At 42.8% G+C, this 24114-nt stretch overlaps 1 protein-coding gene across 1 annotated transcript in view; it reads left to right on the top strand.

Annotated features, from left to right (window-relative positions):
- The first annotated feature begins 315 nt into the window (after positions 1-315).
- Positions 316-24114, top strand: part of PHLPP2 (PH domain and leucine rich repeat protein phosphatase 2) — a 36334-nt gene continuing 12535 nt past the window's right edge. Inside the window, exons 1-11 of the mRNA XM_074157926.1 lie at positions 316-447; positions 889-1136; positions 7764-7897; positions 10632-10822; positions 11767-11892; positions 13079-13233; positions 17201-17347; positions 19827-20057; positions 20739-20941; positions 21453-21513; positions 22249-22344. Coding sequence (XP_074014027.1) covers positions 316-447; positions 889-1136; positions 7764-7897; positions 10632-10822; positions 11767-11892; positions 13079-13233; positions 17201-17347; positions 19827-20057; positions 20739-20941; positions 21453-21513; positions 22249-22344 — 1724 coding nt within the window. The remainder of the gene's footprint in view (positions 448-888; positions 1137-7763; positions 7898-10631; positions 10823-11766; positions 11893-13078; positions 13234-17200; positions 17348-19826; positions 20058-20738; positions 20942-21452; positions 21514-22248; positions 22345-24114) is intronic.

The raw sequence follows: 24114 nt of genomic DNA, 5'->3' as shown, positions 1-24114 counted from the left end.
GCCTCTTCGCGCAGCGGGGAGAGAGGAACCGTTCACCGCACGCTGCTGAAGCAGCACCCGCGTAACCTGCTCTACCGCAGCGACACCCCTACACTCTCCACTCCCCACAGCACGACAGAACCGGGGCCCGGCAGCCCCTCTGCCCGCCCCGCTGCAGAGGACGGCCCCGTCCGGCCGCTGGGGTTGAGCCCCCGGCGATACCGGAGCCGGGCGGTCCCTCGGGCGGCGGAAGCCCGAGTGCTTCCGGGGCGGGGCCTGTGCGGAGGCGGGGTTGCCGCCGCCGCCGCTGCCCGGGGTCTCGCCGTCCGGCCGGCGATGGGGGAGGCCGGGCCGGGGCCGAGGCCCCGGGAGACGCCGGAGCCTGAGGAGCCTGATGAGGCGGCGGCGCCGCCGGGCCGGGCGCGGGGAGGCCGGGCCGGGCCCCGCGGTGGCATCCGGGTGCTGAAGGTGAGGAGGGGGCCGGGGCCTGCGCCGCGTAGAGCCGGCCGGGGACCGCTCGGCGGGGCGGGAGCGAGGGCGAATCGTCGCCGCGGGGCCGCCGGGGCAGCTCGGCGCCTCGACCTTGGCGGGACGGCCGGGCGCTGCCGGGGGTCTTTCCGTGCCCGCGTCCGAGCCGGGCGGCCCGGTGCCCTGCTCTGTCCGGCCCGGTGCCCGTGGGGCTCCCGCCGTCTCATCGCGGCCCGGTCCTGAGGGGAGCCCCCAGCCGAGCGGGGCCGGCGGGGCTCGCCGGGCCCGGCCGCCCCCATCCCCCCCCCGCCCCGGGCCCAGCTGCGGCCTGTGCAGAGGGGCGGCCTGCGATCCCGGGTGGGAGCGGCCAGCCGCGGCCTTGGAGGGGGGAGGAGGGCAGTCGGGCGGCTGGCTGACCCTTCGGTTTGGGCTGCCTTGCAGAGAAACGTGAAGCGCAACGGGAGCAGGAGCTGTTTGAACAGGAGCCGGTTTGGTTCCCGTGAGAGGGACTGGCTGAAAGAGGACATCGGCCGGGGCTGCGTGTATGTTTATGGAAGAGACCCTGCAGCTGCTGCGTCTTCTTCGGACTTGCGCTTGGTCCTCTGCACGGTGGAGACCCCGGTGTCCGAGATCTGCGATGGAGAAGGGAATAAAAACCTCTACTTGCAACTTCATGGAGACCTGGTCAGGTGAGGACAGAGAAAGGATAAATCCGTTTTGAGAAACGTTTGCTTTACTCTTGCAGGGCTCTGTTCGCTGTGTGCCTGTGTGTGTTAGCAGAGCAGATCTGGAACAGGCAGAGGTGGCAGGCAGCAGTTAGATACAGCCTTGAGTAACGCAATTCATAAAAATGAGGTAGTGGTGCACCTTTTACATATCTCTCAGTTAAGCCATAGGTGTTTTAGCTGGGAGGGCTTGGGTGGTGCTCCAACTGGACACACGTCCTCGCTTTGTAGGCAGAGGCTGCTGCGTATGTACTCTTTTGTTATGTTCTGTGTTACAGACATTTTAGTGTCCAGAAAACATAAGCTATTTAAGAGGTTGTAAACAGTTATTTTGAGTTAGCAAAACACGTAAGATACTTTCACAGTTATGTCATGCAATATTTATGCGTTAGTAATTTTTTTGCTAAGAAGAGTTGCCAGGTAAATAATTAAAGGCAGACAGAAAGATAGTGTAGTAAGGGTTATACAAAGAAGGCTTAAGCATCAGATTATATGTTTTATGCCTGCAGTTGATTTAGGCTGAAAATAGACAGCTCAGGGTTTAACGTGCGTGACCTTTATGCTGTGGGTGTAGCATGGACTCCTCTAAGTTTACAAGCTCCCATTAGGGTTGTTAGGATTAAAACTTGGCATTGAGTCTTCTGGACTTAACATTTAGTTATAAAGTTGCCACTCCTGTTCTCAGGGGAAAAAATAAATTCTGTGGTCTCCTTACTTGAAGGTTAAGCAGGAGAGACAGTACACACCTAGCAGCTGGTTTTTTGACAGTGAAATGAAAGTCATGAGTTGCATGTGTCCAGATTTTAAAAACATAGCATGAGGGAGGGAGTGCTAGTGGCGAGAGATGCAGAGAATGGGATGTGGTTAAAACTGACTGTTGAAAAGCATTATTTAGATCCGTTTGCCTTGCCCAGCCTGAGTTATCAGAACAAAGGATAGGTTAGTTATAAATACTGTATGAGGATAGGTAGACACTTGAACGTAGCCATCAAGGCAGCTGAAAATCTCTATTCACTGAAGAATTTGTAAGGAAATTGGTTTGTTTTGGACCCTAAGAGTGAGCAGATTTTCCAGCATTTGGAAAGAAGAGCAGACCCTTACTGCAGATCATGAAAAAGGCTAGGTAAAGCTGGTAGATGTGTTCAGAGTGGCAGGTTTTGGTTTTTTTTAGCCTTTGAAATGGCTTCTGTGTTTGAATTCTTTTCAATATCTGTCTCTTTCCTCGTGCTAGATGATCATGTCTGTGTTTGATTTATAGCAGGCTTTGCACTGGATTAACAAATTGGTCCTGCTACCAGTGTTTTGGAAGCAAGTACCGAGTTGTAAATGTTTACTTCCTGCTCTTGTTGCCTCTCAATGTGTCTAGCATTTTGTCAAGCTTTGTCTTAAATGCCATTAAGAGTTCTTGTTCACAGTGTGTCTCTTCCTTGTAATTCCCAGGATGTATTTTCCACAGAAGAGATCCTTGAATTACTTCCCACTGGGGGTGTTCTCAGCAGAGAAATGGGAGTTACCGGTATTGCTTCAGTAGCATCTGTGTTAGTAACAGGAAGCAGGCCTGGATGGTACCTGCTTCCATGTCCACAGGAAGATGACAGAATGCTCAAGATATCCTTGTGCACTGTTGAGATAGATAATTTCTTCCCTGAACAAAGTTTGCTGATTACTTTAATAACGTGCTTGCAAATACAAATTACTCTGTTAAGCATCTGATTGCATTTTACTGTAGGTACGGTTGTTTCCCAAACAGCTTCTGAAATCCTCACCCATTTAATATCAGCAGGTGACTTTCTTTCAGAAGCTGAGTATGGCAAAGGTTGATTTGGCACCTGACTCAGAATACCGAAAGCTTCACAGTAAATGGAAGAATAAGAGAAACCTTTCTTGTGTATTCACTTCAAATACTCAGTGGTGTCCTTGTGATCATTTTGCATTTCCTTTTCAACCCTGTGCACAGGGGACTCAGTTCCTTTCAGAACTTTCTTTTCTTCTCCCCGGTGCACCTCAAGGATCTTTAGAGTTCTAACTAGAATCTTTCCCTGTGTTAGCATCCTTTCATATTCAGAAATTATGCCTTTCTGCCAGGGGAGGATTAAATAAAAATAGAACAGATACCTTCTTTGGTCTGGACACCCCTTACAATAAAAATTTAAACTACTGAGATTTGAAAACGTGACTGTTGCTTTTGAAGAAGAGCTACAGTTGCAGCAGGAGTTGCGGAACTGTTGCTACTTTTTGTTGGCTTTTCTGTCTCTTCACCCTTTGCACCTTCACTTAACGGAGCTGCTTCGCTGACTAGTGGAAATGTCCAGTACCTGATATGTGATAGTGATGCGGATATAATGGGCTGTTGGTCTCAAATAGCAGCTGCTGTGACAGCCAGGGTGTTCCCCGTGTGTGCTGCCATTCAGCGTGTAATGCATTGGCTACAAGATGAATTTTTACATTTCTAACGTGATCACTTGCCAGTTTGAGTTTCACACCACACTGCGTTCTCTCAAAGAGCACATTTTTTTACCTCAAACTTTAACTGTTGCCTCTGGAACCTGTCAGCCTTGATCATGTTAGTAAAGAAATTCTGTGGAGAAGCTGCTGTTTCAGATGCTGGTTTTGGTTTTCCCTTTTGTGGCCTATCCTAGGTTTTGTTAGTGAATCACATGGCTCTTGACAAGAACTTAGACCAGTGATCGATTCAGTCAGGTCTCCAGAATTTCTCCAAAGGCATTAAATGAATTGTTCCCTTTCCTCAATTGAATGTTGTCCATAAGTAACGAGCTGGTTTGTTCATTTACTTTATTTACAAAGCCCTGTGCGGGACCTGTGAGCGTCATTAGCAAAACGCCTGGACTCTGCGCTGCTGTTTCCTGGGTCACAGACCCAGCCTACGGCTAGTGCCAGAAGAGTAACTTAGCCACGGGCTGGGAGTCAAGCCCCCTTCCTACCAGGTTTTCATGTTTGAAATGTGTAACACCAAGCCATGCTTCATCTGCGGAGAGGTCAGTCGTTGCCTCCTGCATACATGGGACTTTTTATGTGTAGATTTTTCTGTAAACTCACACTCTTTTGCCAGGTAGTGAACTTTGAACCACCTGTGGTGTTTTGCAGACAACTTGAAGAATTCAGAAGACTTAACTTTTTGGCAAGGCTGGTCTTCCAGCCAGTGGCAAGAAAATCTAGATGGTGCAATAGTACAGACTAGTCTTTTGATTGGTTTTCAGATAGGAATGGTACTATGGCAAGAGTGGTACATTTGTTAGGGGATTAGGCTTATAAATATTGCTGCCAATGTTCCTTTTATACATAGCTTTTTTAGAAAAGAAACAGAATTGAGGGCATCGTGTTTGATAACTTCGATTTATGTGGACAAGAAAGAAAATAAGGGTTTTTTAACTTAGCATTCTGAAACCCTGCAGCATTAATTCTTGCTGAAGTGACAGATGAGAAGAATAAAAATAGTGAAAAAAATCAAATCTCCTCTCCAGAAGGAGCAGCTATGGTGGGATGGAGTATCCAGCTTTTTCAGGAGGGTAAGCCGCAGTACTGTACCTCAGAGAGTATTGAGCAACCTGTAGAACTGTGATTTAATTTGTGTGATATGAAAAGCGCTTATCCCTTTACAGTATTAAGGTTCTTCCTGAATTCTGATGTGCAGCAAGTATATTGTTCAGTGTGTACTTGCAAAAGCCTCAGTACATCCAGCAACCAAATTGTAATGTTTGAGGGCTTTGGTTTTTTCCCTAGGAAATCTAGATGCAGACTAGCTGAAGTGTTCTTTTTGTGAGTAACACTCAAGCATTTGTGGTTCCCCAGCCAGGGATCACATGCTGGAAAAACTTTTCTGGCAAGCATAAGGCTTTAACAGGAGAAGAATTGGAATCTAGGGGTAGTCAAGGGAAACTTGGGCAAGGTATTTAGAGATCCCGTCAAATCTCTTATATTCTTGGATTCTGAGCTGAAGGGTATAGAATACATCGGGGTTTACTGTATTGGAAATCAGCATTATTTGGTGTAATCTATTATTTATTCCAGTTTTTAGTAACTTGCCTGTTACAGCAGACACACACACAGGTTTGTCATTTCCAAGATTATCCCAGAAAGCTATTTTGAAAGTTTGGTGTCATATTCACTGCTGTTCTGTGTGTAAAACAAAAGGAGGGGAGCAAAGTTGCCCTAATCGGGCTTAGCAGACGTTGAGCAGTAAGAACTGGTTTTCTGGATCAGCTGTACATCAACTACATTGTCTTTTTAGGCTAGAAACTTTGTTGGTTTGGACCATAGCTTTGGAGAGTAATCCTGTTTCTGATCCAAATGTCCTATGTGTGAAGTGAAAGAGTTGCAATGTATGTGCTTGAAATACCTGAGGTTATTTTATTTCTTGAGGTGTGTCCTGTTGACTACAAAGGAAGTCTGGATGACTAGATACTTGTAAATGGTGCACGTTTTATGAAATCAGTCCTGTCTTAATTACGAGATGTAGAGCTGTCAGTAATAGTGGAAATAGTAGAGTGTAAGCATTGGAAAGAATCAGAAATATTTTTGTTCTTCGGTTGAGAAGAAGCGGAAAGGTTTGGTACACACAGTAATAAAATATTTCACGTTAAGACATGCAGTATAAGTGATGTATGCAAGTCAACAAAGTTTAGTAGAAAACAGGTCTTACCGAACAAACTTGATCTTGATGCTTTGAAATTTCAAGCTTGGTCGCCAAAGGCATTACTCATTTGTTGCAGCGTGTGATGTTGGACGGGGCTCTGAGCAACCTGATCTAGTTGAAGATGTCCCTGCTGGTTGCAGGGGAGTTGGACTAGATGACCTTCAGAGGTCCCTTCCAACCCAAACCGTTCTGTGATTGTGTGTTCTGATGTCATTGGAAGAAAAGCAGTGCATAAAGCAATAAAACTAATTGGCTGATACCTTACAAAGTGGAAACTGTTATTCACTGTAAGCAGGTTTTTTTGGATGGGGGGTTAGTGAATGCCTGAATAAAGAAAAGTAAAGCTGCACTGTTCAGCTGCTCTGTTAATAATCTGTGGCTGAAGGAAAGGTAACAACCCAGGAAGGAATAGATGGAGTGATGAGTACTGACGAGTCAGTGCAACAGGTTGATCTAGATGGTTTAGGATACAGTATTCTGTGGAAAACACTGTTTTTCAATATCGCTGGATATATTTATCACAGAATCACAGAATCTTCATGGTTGGAAAGGACCTTTGTGTGTATGGTTGGACTTGATGATCCCAAAAAAAAAAAAAAAAAAAAAAGTAAAAACCAGGTGTAATAAATACTAAAGAGGAGAGGAAGGAAGCTATAACCTGCAAAAACTGCAATTCAGAAGGACTTGTGGATTGAAGGGATATGAGTGAATGTGCCAAATGGTTGAGAGCAGTTAATCCAGGAATATAAATACTGTTGAGCAGAACCGACAAGTCTCTGTATGGTTTTGTGTAGTCAGTGCAAGAATACAGCAAACAGTCGTGGTGCTAGTGCTTACAGAATGTTGGAAAACTAAAAAAAAAAAAAATCAGTGGTAAAAATTATTTTTAGTCAAAGTAAACCCACCCTACTGCAAGAAAATTTTTAATGCACATTGAACCTCATCTTGGAAAGGCAGTTTGAAATGGTTATTCTCATGATTTATAAACACCTGCTTAAAGAATAGGTGACAAGTCGAGGTTCAGTGACTGTAATCTGAAGGTAGACACTTTTAGATTAAAAATGAGGATTTTTAATGGTGGATAATGATTGGACCACTGGAGCAATTTATTTTAAGTCCCGTCTTACATTTTCAGTGCTTAATCTTCTACACTAAGATTTTTTTCCCTAAAGTAAAGCTTCTAATTTAGCAAGAAACTGTTATTTTTATTGCAGAAAATAACAATTCAATGTCTCTAGAAGAAGTGAGATGAGAGAATCAGAAAACATCTTTTCTGCTCTGAATATACTAAACCTGATGTTTTAGGAGAACTTTCTTTTATTGCCATTTATTCAAGTTAGCCACTGAATCATTTCTATGATGTGTTATATTCTAAAAACGCCCTTTTTAAAATGTACTGTTTGAGTTAATTTGCCAAAGCATGAGAATCTTGCACTGATGAGGGCTAAAGAGAATGGGGAAATTTCTTCTTTCTTTTTAGAAATCATTCTTTACAAGGATTCTCATGTGCTTTGCTCCCAGCTGCATTTGGAAGATAAATTTAAGTAGAGTTTTATATATTTCAGTTATTATACATAGGTTTTTTAATTATTTGGCATCGCTGCACTTTTTATGCAGTATTTCTGGTTTTGTTTCTTGTCATTGTTTCTTCCTGGTGCTTCTTAAATCATGGAATGGCAATGATCACCATGGATTGTATGGCTTATGCCTATTGCTTTTCTTCTCCGTTTCCCTTCTGCAATCTAACTCTTCAAGTGCTACAGTTCTTAAGTGCTAGTTGACAAGCAGGAAGCACAGACCCCAAGGATGCGTGTTGGCCAGACCTTTTCAGAGGAGCAGAACAACCCGTATGTCAGTATTCCTTACACTTTAGATGCAATGAGACTTGTTTTAATCTTTTTTGCGTTCTCAAACTACTTTCTTGTCTGTTTTGGCAGGAGGCTGGAACCAACAGAAAAACCCCTTCAGATTGTGTATGACTACTTGGCTGGGTTGGGTTTTGATGATCCTGTCAGAATGCAGGAAGAGGCAGCAAACTCTGATCTCAGCTGTATGATTCGCTTTTACAGTGGTAAGAAATTGTGTGTGCGGGCACTGTCGCTATGCTTGTAGCTTTAATTATGAGGCTGAACTCATCTGAAGCCCAAGTCATTGACCTGTTGGGCTTATAGATGGCTACATGAAACACCCAAAGTATCAGTAAGCATTTCTTAAAATAACTAGTTTTCAAGATCACTAGGAAAACCCATGATTTTGTAGTTCTCTTGAAGTGTCTTCTGTGGCTTGAGAAAAGATGGCTCCACAGGGAGACACAAGATTGCTCTGTTGTCTTTAGTTTCCAATGCTACGACAAATGCCTTAAAGCTCCTAATGGGATCAGAAACATACTGCAGTTCGGTCTAGATATGCCCAAAGGTTGTATTTCCAAAAGGTGGATAGGGGCAAGGAAGGTCCTGGTCAAAAACCTCCATATCCTGTAGAGGGTGAAAGTGCCAGCTGGTTAGTAATAATGCAGGATGCCATTAAAAACCCAGTGCATTTCATTGCAGAAGTGAGACTTCTGAGTGGCCTCTTGGATGAATTTGGGCAGGGTACCACGTGTATAAGGAGCAACAGAATGATAGTCAGAGGCAGTTGGCATTATGGTGCTAGCAGTCAGAAAAGGAATTCACTGAAGTGAAGAGTAACTATAAAAGAAATCAGGAGGACGAAAGCTGATCATGAAATTGTCATTACTTTTAAGTACTTCACCTGTGTATTTTTTGCATTTCAGAAAAAAAAAAATCAAAGTCCTTTTAATGGAAAATTGTTCTTGCATAGTGGAGCTGGATAGCCTGACTAAGCTGCTGGCCATTACTTGTTTATTCAATGTCAAAAAATGGAATCATAAGAAATTAGGTTCTCCACCCATTTACCTGAGACAAACCGCTTCTGTCTGGGAGATGTGTGCAGAGCCGGCAGAACAGTGTTGAAGTATAATGGAGATGGAAAGAAGTACGACATGCGTACGGTCTGGATTTATGGGGCAAGGAGTAGGGAGTCAGAGGTTACTCCAGTTGGAAGGAGGAGAGGCATCAAGCATAGGCCTGTAGAGAACTTTTGAGGAAAAAAATGAGCAATTTGGTTTGGATACATCAAGAAGGAATTGTTGATGATTCAGGAACAGTGACTCAAATTCATAGTAGGTAAGTAGGTAGAAAATGGAATTGAGTAGTTTCAGTCAGCCTGCAAGAGTAGTCCTGCTTAGAAGGAGGCTGTAAAGGAAAGAGTATAAGGATTGAAGAGCATTCAGCAGGCCCGTTTTAAGAAATTAAAAGAACTGCTGACAAAGTGGTTCTCAAAGGTAGGGGGAGAATTAGCGGGAATGGTATGGAGGATTACGTGATAATTTTGCAAAGCCTGCAGCTGAGAACATAAGGGATGAAGTAATGCATTTTAGCCAGAGAAACACTACTTAAACCATTCTGTGATTCTAAGATTCTTGGTTGGAAGAGACCTTTAAAGATCTTCTAGAGCAGCCCCTCTGCCATGGGCAGGGACATCTTTCACTACACCAGGTTGCTCAAAGCCCCATCCAACCTGACCTTGAACACTTCCAGGGATGGGGTATCCACAACTTCTTTGGGCAACCTGTTCCAGTGTCTCACCACCCTCATCATAAAACACTTCTTCCTTATGTCCAGTCTAAATCTACCCTCTTTCAATTTAAAACAGTCGTCCCTTGACCTGTCAATGCAGGCCTTGGTAAAAAGTCTCTTTGCCCCTTTCATATAAACCCCCTTTATATATTGCGATGCTGCGAGAAGATCTTCCTGGAGCCTTCTCCAGGCTGAACAATCCCAATTCTCTCAGCCTTTCTTCATAGGAGAGGTGTTCCAGCCACCTGACCATTTCTGTGGCCCTCTTCTGGACCTGCTGGAGTGCTGAGGGCAGCCTTTATAGTTCTTTCACCCCTTGGGGATGTCTATTGGATTTCTGTCTCCCTTTCTCATGTGATATGTTGGGTTGGTTTCCTTCCCTGTTGCATGGTGCTTGCTTATGCCCAGTTGGGGTGATGGGACTACAAGTGGATTAATAGAAATTTCACATTAAACAGCAGTGAGAGGGAAGCATGCTTCCTGAAGTCTGGCTGTTGGGATACTTGCGGGAGACCAAGAGTTTTATGAGGGGAGACAATGTGTTAGATTGGCTGGGAGAATGGGGAAAGGGCTTCCTCTCAATGGAAGTCGCTTGGAGAATGGAGGCCAGTGACCCAGGCTGGATGGGGGCAAGCTCAGAGATCAAAATGTTACGGGGTCTTCACATGCTTCAACAGCAGATCAAATGGAAGAATCTCTATAGGGCCATCAAACTGTTCTTCTATGTCAGGTATGACAGACATGAATTGTAGAGGGTCACACATTTTCTTTGGTGGGAATTGTCTTGATTCCTTGTATTGCTATAAGTATGATCACAGTGACACTGAAGGCCAAGCTGAGGAGCTTCAAAGAGTGACAGGAACTTGCCTATCCCTAGAGGTTGAGAACATTCTTACACATAGGAGGAGTTGTGAGATAGCTGGGATTCAGAGTAGAAGTCCTTGAACATTGCCTGTGGATGTCTCTTAGCACTAGGACATAAGTGTCATGGATGTTTTGGGGAGGACAGGGAAACTGGAGGATTGGTGTAGCTTCTTAATATTTTTAATATTTTTTTAATATTTGTCTTAACTGATTTTGCATGTTACAGCTGTGTTACTGTTTGTACTCACAGCTGAGAATGAAGAACGAATGGAAAGTAAATGGCAATGTCCCTTTTTCCTTCAGAAAAGCCATGTCAAGTGGAACAGTTAGATCGCATCCTGCTCTCTGGAGTCTATAACGTACGCAAAGGAAAGACCCAGTTGCACAAGTGGGCAGAGCGCTTGGTAATTCTCTGTGGTACGTGCCTCATTGTGTCCTCTGTGAAAGACAGCCACACAGGGAAGATGCACATCTTGCCTCTCGTTGGAGGGAAGGTAAGACTTGGTTTGGTTAGTTTCTTGTTTGGTTAGCTTCCTCTGGCTTAGAAAGGAAGAAGGGATTATAATGATGGGTATTATCCACAAAAGGTTAATCCAGGCTTTTGTAACAAATTATTGCATTCACATGGGCAGACAGTTGTACAACCCCTTTCTACTTAAAGGATATGGACCTGTTGGAACAAGTCCAGCAGAGGGCCACAAAGATGATCAGAGGACTGGAGCACCTCTGCTATGAGGACAGGCTGAGAGAGCTGGGGTTGTTCAGCCTGGAGAAGAGAAGGCTCCGGGGAGACCTTATAGCCCCTTCCAGTACCTGAAGGGAGTCTACAGGAGAGGTGGGGAGGGACTCTTCATCAGGGAGTGTAGCAATAGGACGAGAGGTAATGGTTTTAAACTGAAAGAGGGTAGATTTAGATTAGATATTAGGAAGAAACTCTTTACTGTGAGGGTGGTGAGACACTGGAACAGGTTGCCCAGGGAAGTTGTGGATGCCCCATCCCTGAAGGTGTTCAGGGCCAGGCTGGATGGGGTTTTGAGCAACCTGCTGTAGTGGAGGTGTCCCTGCCCGTGGCAGGGGGGTTGGAACTCCATGATCTTTAAGGTCCCTTCCAACCCAAACCATTCTATGATTCTATGATACTTGCTTTGCCTGGGTAGTAGTCTTAAGGCTGATAAAAGGAAGGGACACTAGTTCTGCTTTCATGTTAGTAGCCAATGTTGTGAACGGGCATCCTGGAAGTTACTACTTCTTGGATCTACTTTAGCAGAAAGATGTTAAGAAGGATTTACTTCTGTGTTTCTCTCCAATAACTTTACAATTGTTTTTTCAGCAAAATGTAATGTTTCTGGTAGTTGGTAATACCTCACCCTAGACTTCAGATCCATTGTAATTGTTGGAGTTTAGGCAGACTGTTTTGTTTTCAATTCTCCCATTGCAGGTGGAAGAGATGAAACGTCGTCAGTACACACTTGCTTTCACGTCTGCTGGAGCACAAGCTCAAACATACCATGTTTCCTTTGAAACACTGGCAGAGTGTCAGCGGTGGCACCGACAGGCGTCCACGGTGAGGCCCTGGAGACTGCAGTAGTTTGGGTGGTGGGTACAGGGGTAAGAAGGGTTTTCTGATGTAGGCTTGGTATGCAGCAGAGATGAAGCTATGCTGCTGGAGAAAGTATCCAGGACGCTTTCCAGCTTTCTTCATTTCTTACGTGCTCAGGACAGAGGTTTTCTTTTAGCCTTCTCTCTCTCTCTGCCTGTGCATAAAAGTTGAAGAGTAGTTCTGCTTTTTTTTTTTATCCCCACTGCACTTATTGACAGTAACTAGTCACAGGTCACTAAAGCAAACCCCAGGGACTGGCTGACTTTACAGCCATAGAAACCTATAAATTGCACCCATTGCCTTACTTTGATTGGCCCAAACTGTGGCCTGGACTGGCATGGGGCTACCCTGATAGGTTTGAGTTAACTCAGAGATCGTAGGTCAGCAAGGCAAGTGTACTTTGTTCAAAGCTGTGTCCTTATTCCACCTTAAAGTACAATTAGATGGTGATAGCTTAATGCTGAGCCACACTTTGACCTCATATAATATAATGAAACATGAAATGAGTTCAGGATAAAGCAGGTCATAAAATCTGGAATGAAGAACTGAAGAGCTCAAAATAAAGCATGCTTAACGAAAGGAGATGTGGTATTTGCAAAAACTTTATAAAAAAACGCAAAAACATGATTTATGAAGCCTTCGTATCATAACAGGTTATGTTTCCAATATTATACACTGAACAAGCTAACAATAGAAAATCAGAAGAATTAGCTAGGCCGAGCAGAGGCTCTGTAAACTTTAAAGGGCTTAACTGGAAAGTCAACTGCTTCCTGTTGCTGCTTACATCTTTGGAAGGCACTCACGTTATGCTTTCTTGGCAGTTTCCTCAGCCAAAATACGGTTTTCTCCATTAGGTTGGCTCTCTTATGGCCTAGCTTTCAGGCAGTGCCCATTGCATGTACAGAGCAGGGCTTTCTGTGCGTCCTAGTTGGTGTCCAGGTATGCATCCTTGTCAGGGGGCTTGCAGAAACAATGGTAGCAAATGGCATAAACTCATACGCCGTGGACTCAGTTTCCTGCATGGAATCTGCCTGGTAGGTACAAGGGAGTTCTCTCATGTTCTTGCAAATTGTTTACTACTTGCACCCTTTTGCCTTCCATTAGACTTTCAGAGAAAAATACAGCTGCAGCTCTTCCTCTTTCTTTTCAGGTTGTGTCTATGCGACTTGGCATGGTTGATCTTTCATGCTACAGCCTTGAGGAAGTACCTGAGCACCTCTTCTACAGTCAAGACATCATCTACCTCAACCTACGACACAATTTTATGAGATCAAGTGGAGCAGGGAGCCTTGACTCTCTTTGCAGGTCTGCAAAGAATTATTTTTCTTCTACATTTGGAGTTCTTGACGTGTGCATCCAGGGATGAAAAAGAGGGGGAGTGTATTGCCCATTCTCGTGGGATGATAAAAAGATCGGTCTTCAGAAAGCCCTAACAAATGAGGGGGCAAGGAAGCAGAACTGAACAGCGCAGGCAGGCATAAGCTTCTAACAATTTACAGTACTCATTAACTCCCTTCCATAGATTCTTTGTGCGAAGTGTGGTCTGGAGCGATAAGTCATTTGTATGGACAAGATGCAATAGTAATGTAAGGCTGCTTGCTAAACAGAGAATATTTTGGGGGTATAAAATAAAAGATGGGGGAAAGCATAATGCTGCTGTTGTGGGGTAAGTGTTTGTAGGAAGAAGTGCAGATCTGAAAATGCCTGGTTTGGTGAGTTCTGATCGTGCATTTGGAATTGGCAGAGGGCCTGTGAGACTCCAGCTTTGCTTTGGGAACTTGTAATGATCTGCTTTTAAGAGAGTAGCAGTTGTGTGATGGTATGGAAGCATGATGTAGTCATCTTAGGTAAGTGAAGGAGTCTTACAAAAACATTTTTCAATTAATTTCTGAAAACCATAAAAATGTAGAGGAATATTAGATTTGTTGATATCTATGCTAGCCATGCTGAAAAGAATTCAAGGAGCCACTGTGTGAATTTTGAAAGCCACTATGAAGCCTGTAGTAATATTGTCAAATGGCTCTGTGCTTGGAACACATTGTGCCTTAAGAAAAATGTATTTGGAGAAACTTTGCAAAACTACAGATTTTTGTTTTGTTTTGGGGTTTTTTGTGTGGTTTTGTTTTGATCTCTAGGTGCCTATTACAAGGTTATTTAGTTTTTCTTCCTACAGAGTAATGAGATACCTAGGTATCTATGAGGGTGTACAGGGAAAAAAATTGCTCGCCTGTGGAAATTCTTTGCAGTTTCATTGAAAGCCAGAGTCTAATCTGGTTTTGTTTTAATTTAAAACTTGTTTAAATGTTTTCTAACTGCTGAACTGTAATAGATTCTGTTATTGGAGAAGCTTAAATGCTTTGGAAAATTGGAAAATGCTTAAAATAATTCAAGATTTTGCTTTCTACTTCTCTCTTCAAATACGTTGTATGATGTTGAAAACCGTATCAGAACTTTATTTTCTAAAATGCGGTATCCTTGGTTCACAGGATCAGCAAAGGGGCTTGAAATTTCTTTTGACCTTGCATGTAGTCAACAAGAGATCTGACATGTCAGAAACTCGACTCTTTTCCTGGCAGTGACTATGTCTGATGAAGCTGAAATCCTCAAACAAACAAAAGCCATAAAAGAAGCCCTCACTTCACACAATCTTGAATAAACAGGTAGCATTAGGTAGCCCACATAAGGCTGCTCGTTGCCTTTTGAAAAGATTTTCTTTCTGAGGTTTTTAGGATGTTTATCAGGTCGCAGCCCCAAATGGAGAAACTTGCTCCCCTGCAGTAGGTGTTATCAGTGCCTAGAGATTGACAGTTCTGAACTGCAGAATTTTTTTGCAATGATCAGATCTCTTCCTCTGAGGAAATCTTTGGAGCTGTAGGAGTCTAATTAGCTATAACTATAATAGTGGAACAAAAATAATTAACTAAAAGGGAAATGTTAAGCAAAGGAAATTAAATAACCCCACCTGTTTTGTTACATCTCCTAGCTTATTTTTTATGTAACACTGCCTTTCAAGTATCTCCCTTTTCTGGAAAACATTATCAAGTCTGATCTCCATTGATGTTTGTGCATGCACACGTGTGTGCATACACATAAGCATGTCTGTTACCGCCATTCTGGCGAGTTGATACAGAGTTATACTGGGATGCTTTGGTGGCAGAGCAGGATGTTGTGTTACATTTGGAATATTTCAGGCCAGCACCAGTTTGGGCAGCTGAACAGAGGATGGCCATCCCATTGAGGGAATTGTTGCTGTGTTTCCATACCTCTTTGCTGTAATCTCAATATGCCCTGTGAGAGCACAGACCGAAACTTGAGTAGCCATAACAATTTCAGGATCCTTATTCCCTATAATATATTGTTCATGTATACAACTTGAGAGGTGGATTTGCATTCCATTCCTGCATCCCTGCTGCTTGAGAATATTGGAACAAAGGAAGAAGGAACAGAAGGGGAAATCAAAAGGCTTCTGAGTATTGTCCTCCCTGTTGAATATGACAGTCTGCTCAAGGAGTCTCAGACCAAGCTGTGTCATGTACCAGTTTCCCCCCAGCATTTGGAAACTTTTATGCCCCTTTCGTGTTTGCTTTGCTATTGTTGCAGAGGGATGAATTCTAAAAATTGGTTATGCTGTTGCATTTAATTCCATGTCTCTTGGGGCAGCTTCTCACCACACTGTGCTAATGAGAGAGAAAGAGCTGCTTGGTGTTAAGGACAGGTGCCATAGAAAAAGCCATTGTAGAACTCCACAGAAAGCAGTTTCATTAAAGCATTTTCTGATTTCAAAACCTGAGAACTGTGATCTGCCCTAAATCTCTTGAAGTTGAACCAGTTAATGAGAAACTTCAAATCTATAGGTTTATCCTCATTGTTTCCTTCTTTTCCATTATTGTTGTGAAGTTCTGTGTGCAAGTTTCTGATTTTTGTATCGTTGTTAGATCTTTGCATCATACAATATATTCCCTTTAGGAACCAATACAGCATCTTTCCCTTTGGCTTCCAGTTGCATTACAAGAGAGTCTGTTCGAGGTTACAGCAAACATAAAATGCCTGTGCCCTTGTTTATATGACAGGGTGCTTCTCAAAGCAAACAACCCATGGCCAAGTTTCAGATATGCTCCCTCTTTTAGAATAAAAAACAATGCCTCATCCCCTCAAAGATTGTGAAGCAAAATGGAGAAATATAATGCATAATTCCTACACAGATCGTTCCAAGTATTCTGAATCTGAAGGAGTTACTATAAAGAAGAAAAAGTTTCAAAACCTTTTTAGTCTTATACTTCAAGACATCTCAAGTTAGCAGTATTATTCTCCCTCAAGCTGATTAACCCTGGTTTTGTCTAGCAAAAGTGTAGCAGGTGGAGCAGATGAGTGAACTATATGTTTCCAAGAAGTGCTTCTCTGGTACATTACATTTGATTGGCAATTGTCTCATAAAAGTATGATATTAATGACCCCACTGATTTAATCTCTAATGGTTCAAGTTTGGGATGAGGAGGTTACTACTTGGGGAAAAATACTTCTACTTCCTATGGAAAGAGGCAAGAACTCTTTGAGAAGAACATCTTGTATATTACCCCAGCCCATGCTGAGTTTCTTCTCTCTATGTGGACCTACCACAGTGACAGAAGGAGCTGGAGTAGGCAACCATCTGTTAAGCACAGGTAGGACCGTAGTGACTGTGAGGGCTGTGGCTGTACCTGTGGTACTGTCTGCCAAGCAAGTGGCACTTTAGACGTGGAATCTTTTCCACGGACCTCTGGGTGCAGGTCTTGGGGCTTCGCAGTGTGAAGTCAGCACTTTCCTGGTTTTCCCTTTTACAGCTCTGCCAGGCCTCTGTTGTGTCTAGCTTGAGAAGGGTATTCCCCTCTTCTGTTTTGTTCTCAGAATAGTTCCAGTTAAATGCTTTGAGCTCCTGTTTTCCCAAGCTGCATAATAGTAGACACTCTAAATTCTTTGTTGGTGAATTTGAACCGAGTATTTTTAGTGGCCTTAATCTTAGTAACAGTCACTAGGAGGAAGCCTCTCAGGAGTCAGGGTAGAAGGTTGTTACCAGTTTCTGCAGTAAAACCATAGTATTTGATCACTTTCAGTATTACCACTGAGATACAAAATATCAGTGACTTAAAACCACATTTGTGCAGAAACTCCCCTAATGAGTTAGCCGACAGTATCACTAGTGTACAAAGACTTAAAAACTCTTTATGATTGGTTTTGTTTGTTTTTGCTTCGAGAGCATGGAGGTCTGCGAATTAACTACTATTCTTGCCAATAGGTTTTCTCAGTTGAAGAGCCTGAACCTGTCTCATAATAGACTGGGAGAGTTTCCTGTATCACTGTGCGAGATCTCTACTCTGACAGAGCTTAATATTTCCTGCAATGGACTTCACTACTTGCCAAGCCAGATTGGCAAACTGTTGAAGTGAGTATATTCTTTTTATCTGTGGTCGTAAACCACAGATGCTTGGTGCTTCAGTTGAGCACAGCTGACCTGAAGGTACTACTTACGAAAGTATGAGTGCTGGGGCAGCCTCTTCTGCCCATGAAGAATGAATGGTGGCTTTGACTCCAGCAGGAGTTCGCGAACCAAGATGTCTGATAAGGTTTGTTTTTCCTTGAAAATGAAGATATCACAGTATGTTTATACAGTTGCCATTTTAAGTCACTGGTACATAGCAAGTTACTCATCATTTATGACTTTCTGCCTATTCTACTGGCTATGTAAAACATATTAGTGTGAATCAGTTTTCTAATAGAGGAGATGAATGGACTTTGGCCTGGGAAGACACTTAACAGTGGGTTATGATGCCTTGAATTGCAGGCGCCACCTTGCTGAACTAGAGTAAACGTGAAGGCTTCTAAGCATATGAATATACTCTCATTTAAAGATCAATAAACTTGAAGCTTTTTATGTTCTTTGGGGGGCTGTTTTTTTGTTTTGCTTTGTTTTTACTTTGGGGTAGCTTGTATGATTTCTTGCGGGTTTATGTCCAATTTTTACGTAAATTTGAATGCATCTTGTTCTCTTTGCATCAGCTGCCATCTTGCATTCCTTTGCCTGCTTTCTTGTTTTTTCCTTCCTACATTCTTTTCTAATCGTTTTTAAACTGCTATTGCAGTGGTGCCTTATTGGTTAAACATAAATATTGTTATATTTACATTAAAATAGCAGGAATTTCTAAAGATTGTGCTGTCAGGGCCATTTCCAGAAGCCACAGATTAGTACAGTCAAACATCTATGGAGGTCAGCCAGGCTTTCTGAGCCCTGTCCTGTGAACCTTCTTTACACAGGCAAGAGCACACTGCTTATATTGCTGCAGTATTCATAAATTCATAGATCTCTTACACAAAAGAGATTGCAGATTTCTTAACTGAATGCAAGTTTAAAGTATAAGGGTACCTTATAGGAGCAAAGACAGTCTCAGGTGCAATTCTTTAATCACTACTATTAAAACATTACAGCTACTGATGTAGAAAAGATGAGGAAACTTCATGCAGATGAAGCATTGTCTGAAGACAATTGTATTATTTCTCAAATGACTTAATGTGCATTTTTCTGCAGCTGCAGAGGTGCGTCACTTTCTGAATTTCTGTTTATTGTTTGTATTTAATATTTTCAATACTGATGCAGTTTCTATTAAAGTTTTCATTTATTGTATACAATTTTTTTGTGGTAACTCTTCACAGAGGTCTAGTGATATTTGTCAGCACTAGTATGTTTTGATAGATTTCGGCAGAATTGATTGCTTTTCATAATAGAAAGAGGATTTAAACATGGAAATACTTAACATGGAAATCCCCTCTGAAAATTTTGTCTTGCAGTGTTTGCTGGAGTAAAAACCTTCCCCATTTTCCCTGGTAGCTACCCAGAATGCATAAAAAAATAAGTTTAGGTAAATTCAATTGCAAGGCTATTATTGCATTTGTTTAGATAAAGGTTGGTATTGAGGTATTGGTTTGTTGTGGCTCTTCCTCCATCTTAATCTTTAAAAAGGAGTATCTACAGCTACACTGGATGTGAGCGAGTTGTTCCCAGTTTTTTAGCCATATGCAAACTGAGGAAAAAGCTGTACACAGGCTTACAGTTTTCAGAGATTTACAACTTAGTTATGCGTCCAGTCATCTTCATGACCCCTTGAGTGCTTATTCATACAAATTTTTATGGCCCCAGGTTGCATTTCTACCACCACTAAACACTGTTCAGAAAGTTCTTTGTTGAAACATAATCATAATGAGGGAATTGTATTTTGGGCGTTTGAGCCTCAAAAGCCATGCAAATTTTAAAACGATTCATCTTGCAACAGAAATCTACCCAGAAAAGATCTGAGTGTCTCGACGGAGAACTAGAATGTAAAAATCTGTTCCCAGTGCATTAGCATGGTAGGAATTGGGATTAAACTGTGCTATAAGTGCCATAATAGTGATATGAGATTCCAGCGATTGGATGATTTATTGTTTCTTATGAGACAAGTCTGTACTGTTGCTGCTGTTGGTTTTGGTTTGAGTCTGTCATAGGTCTTTTAAAGATTGTCCAGCATGCTAAGTGAGGAGTTCTTAATTTGTAGAAAACCAAGTGATAAAGTACCTTTCACTTACAACTTAAGTACTGATTTGTAATTTGCTTATGTTAACTTATAATCTTTAACACAACTGGAAGTTTACCTCCAGAGTAATTTAGGAACTATTTGGTGTTGCCTACGTGCGGTTCCAAGCCTATTACATGCGTAATAAAAGTACTCCACTAACTTTATATGTATAAGAATAAAAAGAGCTGTTAGGTACCTTTAAAAAATAGCCACACGGTGACCAGCTAGATATATGAGGAAGTTCACTGAAAATGCTAAATGTGATGTTCACCACTCTTGGCTGAATTATTTTCTTTCTCTTTTTCCCTGCTGCAGCCTCCAGACCTTCTGGCTTGATGGGAATTTCCTCACATCCTTACCAGAAGAACTGGGAAGTCTGCAACAGCTCAGCTGTCTTGGGCTTTCCTTCAACAACTTCTGTGAACTGCCAGCAATTTGTGAGAAACTTGTCGTCTTAGACAAACTAGCCCTGGCGGGAAACTTGCTGGAGACCCTGGACCTGGCAGTGCTGAACCGCATGAGTCACATCAAAAGTGTGGACCTGAGGTAGGGGGGGAAGCTTGCACACACATATAAACCAGATTGCTACTTTCTATTCACAGCAGAGCAGCTGGGTAACTTCTAGTACATTTTGCAATAAACTAGGTGTAATTTATTTTTTTTTCTCTTATTGATTCTTTAGCTTTTAGGGAGTTCTGCTTCTGAGGGTGTGCAGAATTCATTTAGTGAAGCAAGGTTAACTGAGCAATGCCTGAAGCCACTGAGTGTCACTCAGCCCTCTGGTTTCCACACACACCCCCTCCCCAAGGTGTGATTGTGAATCTCCAGGCAGAGAATCACAGTCAGATGCAGAGCTCTCAGAAAGGGACAAAGAACTTCTTGTCTTTGACAAGGCAGGCTTGTATCTAGACTCTGTATCAGTTTCCTGTGTCAGTGCAAAGTAGCTGTCCCTTGGCCTGGCTTCTAATTTCTAGGATGGTGTTCAGAATTTCTTAAACGCTAGGGAATGAGAAAAATGGTTTCAAATAGCAGTGCAGACAAAGGAAATGTTTTTCTTTTGTATTCATTGCCTGAAATCCACCATTGCTTCTTGCACATTTCACTGTGCTTGCCTTTGGTGTTAGCCTTCACTGGAACTCTTACTTTTCTTTCTTCTCTCTTCTTACTGATGTCCAGTGTTCAGTGTCCTATTTTCTGACTTTATAACACTTATCTCTGGGTGTTTAGGCTGAACAACCTGAAGAGAACAGCAACTGACACTCTGGAGGGGAACAAATCTGTGACTTACATGGATTTACGAGACAATCAGATGACAGATCTGGATCTGAGCTCCTTGGGCTGCCTGGAGCAGCTGCACTGCGAGCGGAATAAGCTGAAAGAGTTGACGCTGAGCGGCTTCTCCCTTCGGGCCCTCTATGCCAACAGCAACTGTACGTCTTTTTGTCATCTTCTTCTGCCTTATTCCTTCAAGCCCTGGGAACAAAACCAAACAGGCGTTTGTCCTCTCCCATGTACAAAATAAGTACTTATGCTGATGTTACAGTAGTGAGACTATGTGATGGGTCTTCTGAGGTCAGCTCCTAGGGATCACATATGCACGTATGTGTGCAGGCTGTGTAACAGGGGGAGGTTGTAGGGTTGAGTTACTGTTGAAGGAATTTGTCGTCCAGTGAGATCTGTTTGGGAGCCCACAAATAAAGGTACAGTTCTCCCTTGCTCTGGTGCCCCACATGGCAGATGGAGAAATGGGATAGTGAGAATCCGTAGGGCCATATGGCAAATGTATGAACTGTGAACTCTGTCTTGGGAAGGATAAGTAGAGACCTTGAGTATCCATAAAGTAAGACTTGAGTCTCACTTGCTAGCTAGTCTGTCTGCTTCTCTGTGCTTTTTTTCCCCTCTGAAGCTCTACGATCATAATTATTTTCTTTACTTCATCAGGTCTGACAGCTGTCAATATTTATCCAGTTCCTGGTCAACTGACGTGTCTAGAACTCTCTCAGTAAGTGACCATACACCACAGAATATAAAGCAAGTATCTGGACACCTTTGTGGTTTTCTGCAGAAATTTTCTGAAGCTTTTAAGCTTTTGAAGGAGTTGAGAGCAGTTGAGGGAAGGCACTTCATCTTCACAAAAGAATTTAAAAGCCCAGCACTAAAGAATGATGAAAGTGTCCCAGACCAGAAGCCCCTCTGAACAAATACGACCTGTTTAGGTGACTGGCTGTCCTTCAGCTGTAGGCTGTAATCAGCAAAAAAAAAGCCAAGCAAGGACCACTGAACTTGTGGCAGCTTACTGGGCTGAATGGTGGGAATCTGTGGAGCAAACATTTAAAGTAGCTTCCAGTTGGCTTCGTTGCCTACGTCTGCCCTTGGAGCAGCGTTGTGAGACCTGTAAGACAGGATGTCCAGAGGAGTTGATCACCTTTTGCTTCACTTCTGGGTTGAAGAACAATAGCAGGATAGCGTAGGGTGACCTGTTCTGCTGATGTCAGTGCTGTCAACAACAAGCCTGATCATTGAAGCCTTGCATCAGTACTTACTATCAGTCGTGCACCAGCTCAGTTTGCATTACACAACTAGCCATGAGAAATTCCACGCGACTGGTTCAGATACTGTTGTTCATTTTTCTGCCTGTTGTTTTAGGTTTGGCTGTCACTAATGTCATACAGCATGTGAACAGGGTATGTTCCATGTGGAGTGCTGGTCTCTAGCTTTTCCCCCTTGCTTTTCACAGCAATCAACTGCAGTGTGTCCCAGACTGGGCCTGTGAAGCAAAGAAACTGGAAGTTTTGGATGTGAGCTACAACCTCCTTGTGGAGCTTCCACCAAGGTCAGCAAACCGTCTTCTTATACAGAGTTGAGCTTTCTTCTGTGGTGAGCTGACTGAGGGAAAGAAGCAGTGCTATTCCAGTTGCTTTATTCCTTGTTGTGCAGAGATATAATCCGCTTACTTTCTCTGTGCAGCATTGAAAATACTCTGTATTGAAATGTTGGAAAGAACTGACTTCCAAATCAGCTTCTTGAATAACAGGGGCCAGGCAATTTCGTCCTGTGCTTCTGGCTACTACTGCAGCTGTTTGTGCCTGAAGTGGAACACACTGCTATGATTTATTTGCGTTACCATAGTGCCTGTGAACACAGGTCGTAGGTGAGGCCCTAATAGGCCTTGCCTTTGCTCCATAGAGATTTCTTCTGTTGCCTTTTACAGCGAGATATCACAGAGATATGATATAGCCGATCTCAAAGGTAGCTTTCACAACACATCATCAGCCAACTCCTTTCTCCCTGTTTCCCTTTCAGTTTCTGCAGAAATGAGATAAAGGGGAGGCAAGAACTAATAAAATTTTGCAGATATTTATGACTTTTCCAAGGTACTAGGGATATCGTGGGAAGAAGCAAAGTAGAAACGTTCTTAGCCTAACAAGTGTGTTTGGGGGTGTGATTGTAATGAGTGAGACACGGTGTCTAGGGTCAGCTACGTTGAAATTGAATGGAAGGCTGGATAACAGTGAAGAAACTCAGAGAGCAGGTTGAAACAGTTCAGGCAGCAGGGATAGGAGGTGATCTTAGCAGTGACATTCTAATGGTTGTCAGAGACAAGACTGTATACATCAAAAGCAAGAAAAGGATGTAACAAAGATGTGATAATGAGAACTTAGAAAAGAATTTAAGCCATGTCAATGGATGAAAAAGACCAGATTTTAAGTACGTTATTTAAAAAGAACCTGCAGAATTCAGACACAGAAATATATATTCTAAAAAGAAATTTAAGCATTTTTAAATGCTTAGGAATCTGAAGTGCTGGAATTAACTGTATCCATTGGGGATCTCTTCCAGTATGTGTTTGTCATTAGCACTGTAAGTATGTCTTGTGTACGGTTAGAACTTCACCAGCATTGATTTTCAGCCATTCATCGGTTTAATCCAGCAGACTAAAGCTTAATGAGCCTTGCATAAGGGGGATATAGTTCACTGTGAAGTTGCTTTTTACACTTAGTTGTCCAAAGCCAGAATTGTGTCAAAGTGGTGTGCAACAGTGTTGAGTGGAGAATATGCAAACCAGCTCTGGATGAGTCAGGTTGAATAATGAAATTGGTGTATCTGCATTTGAATGGCTTTTTTTCCCCCCAGTGTAATTAGCTTTGAGAAGCCACAGCATACAGAAAGAAACTGAATTAATTAGCCCACAGCTTCAAAGCTGCTCTGTACTGGGCTCTCAGAATATAGTCCTAAATTATAACCTCACCCAAATGGGCAGGGTGGTTCTAGGCTACCTCCAGACGTGTTCAGATACCCTTTCTAAGAATTCCTGCAAGCAATTCTCTGCAGTTTGTGGGGACAGAGGCCTTTACCTTCAATAAACACTGCAATTCTGGCGAATGTGACAGCAGCTTCAGAAGTAATACAGGAGTGCTAAGCAGCCTGTTAAAGCTCTGAATGTAAGTTGGCACAGGGGAAGCACTTCTTTCTGCCTACAAGTGAAAACAGGCATTTAAATCCATCCTTTGTGACTTCTCTTTTTTTGTCTGCCTGAAAGAATGCAAGGTGTAGATGCACGGACAGGCTCTTATCACAAGTTACTGATCTGCAGTATCATAGA

This window comes from Numenius arquata, chromosome 13, assembly GCF_964106895.1.
Source record: "Numenius arquata chromosome 13, bNumArq3.hap1.1, whole genome shotgun sequence".
Classification (NCBI taxonomy): Eukaryota; Metazoa; Chordata; class Aves; order Charadriiformes; family Scolopacidae; genus Numenius; species Numenius arquata.
This window is presented reverse-complemented; position numbering and strand designations above follow the sequence as displayed.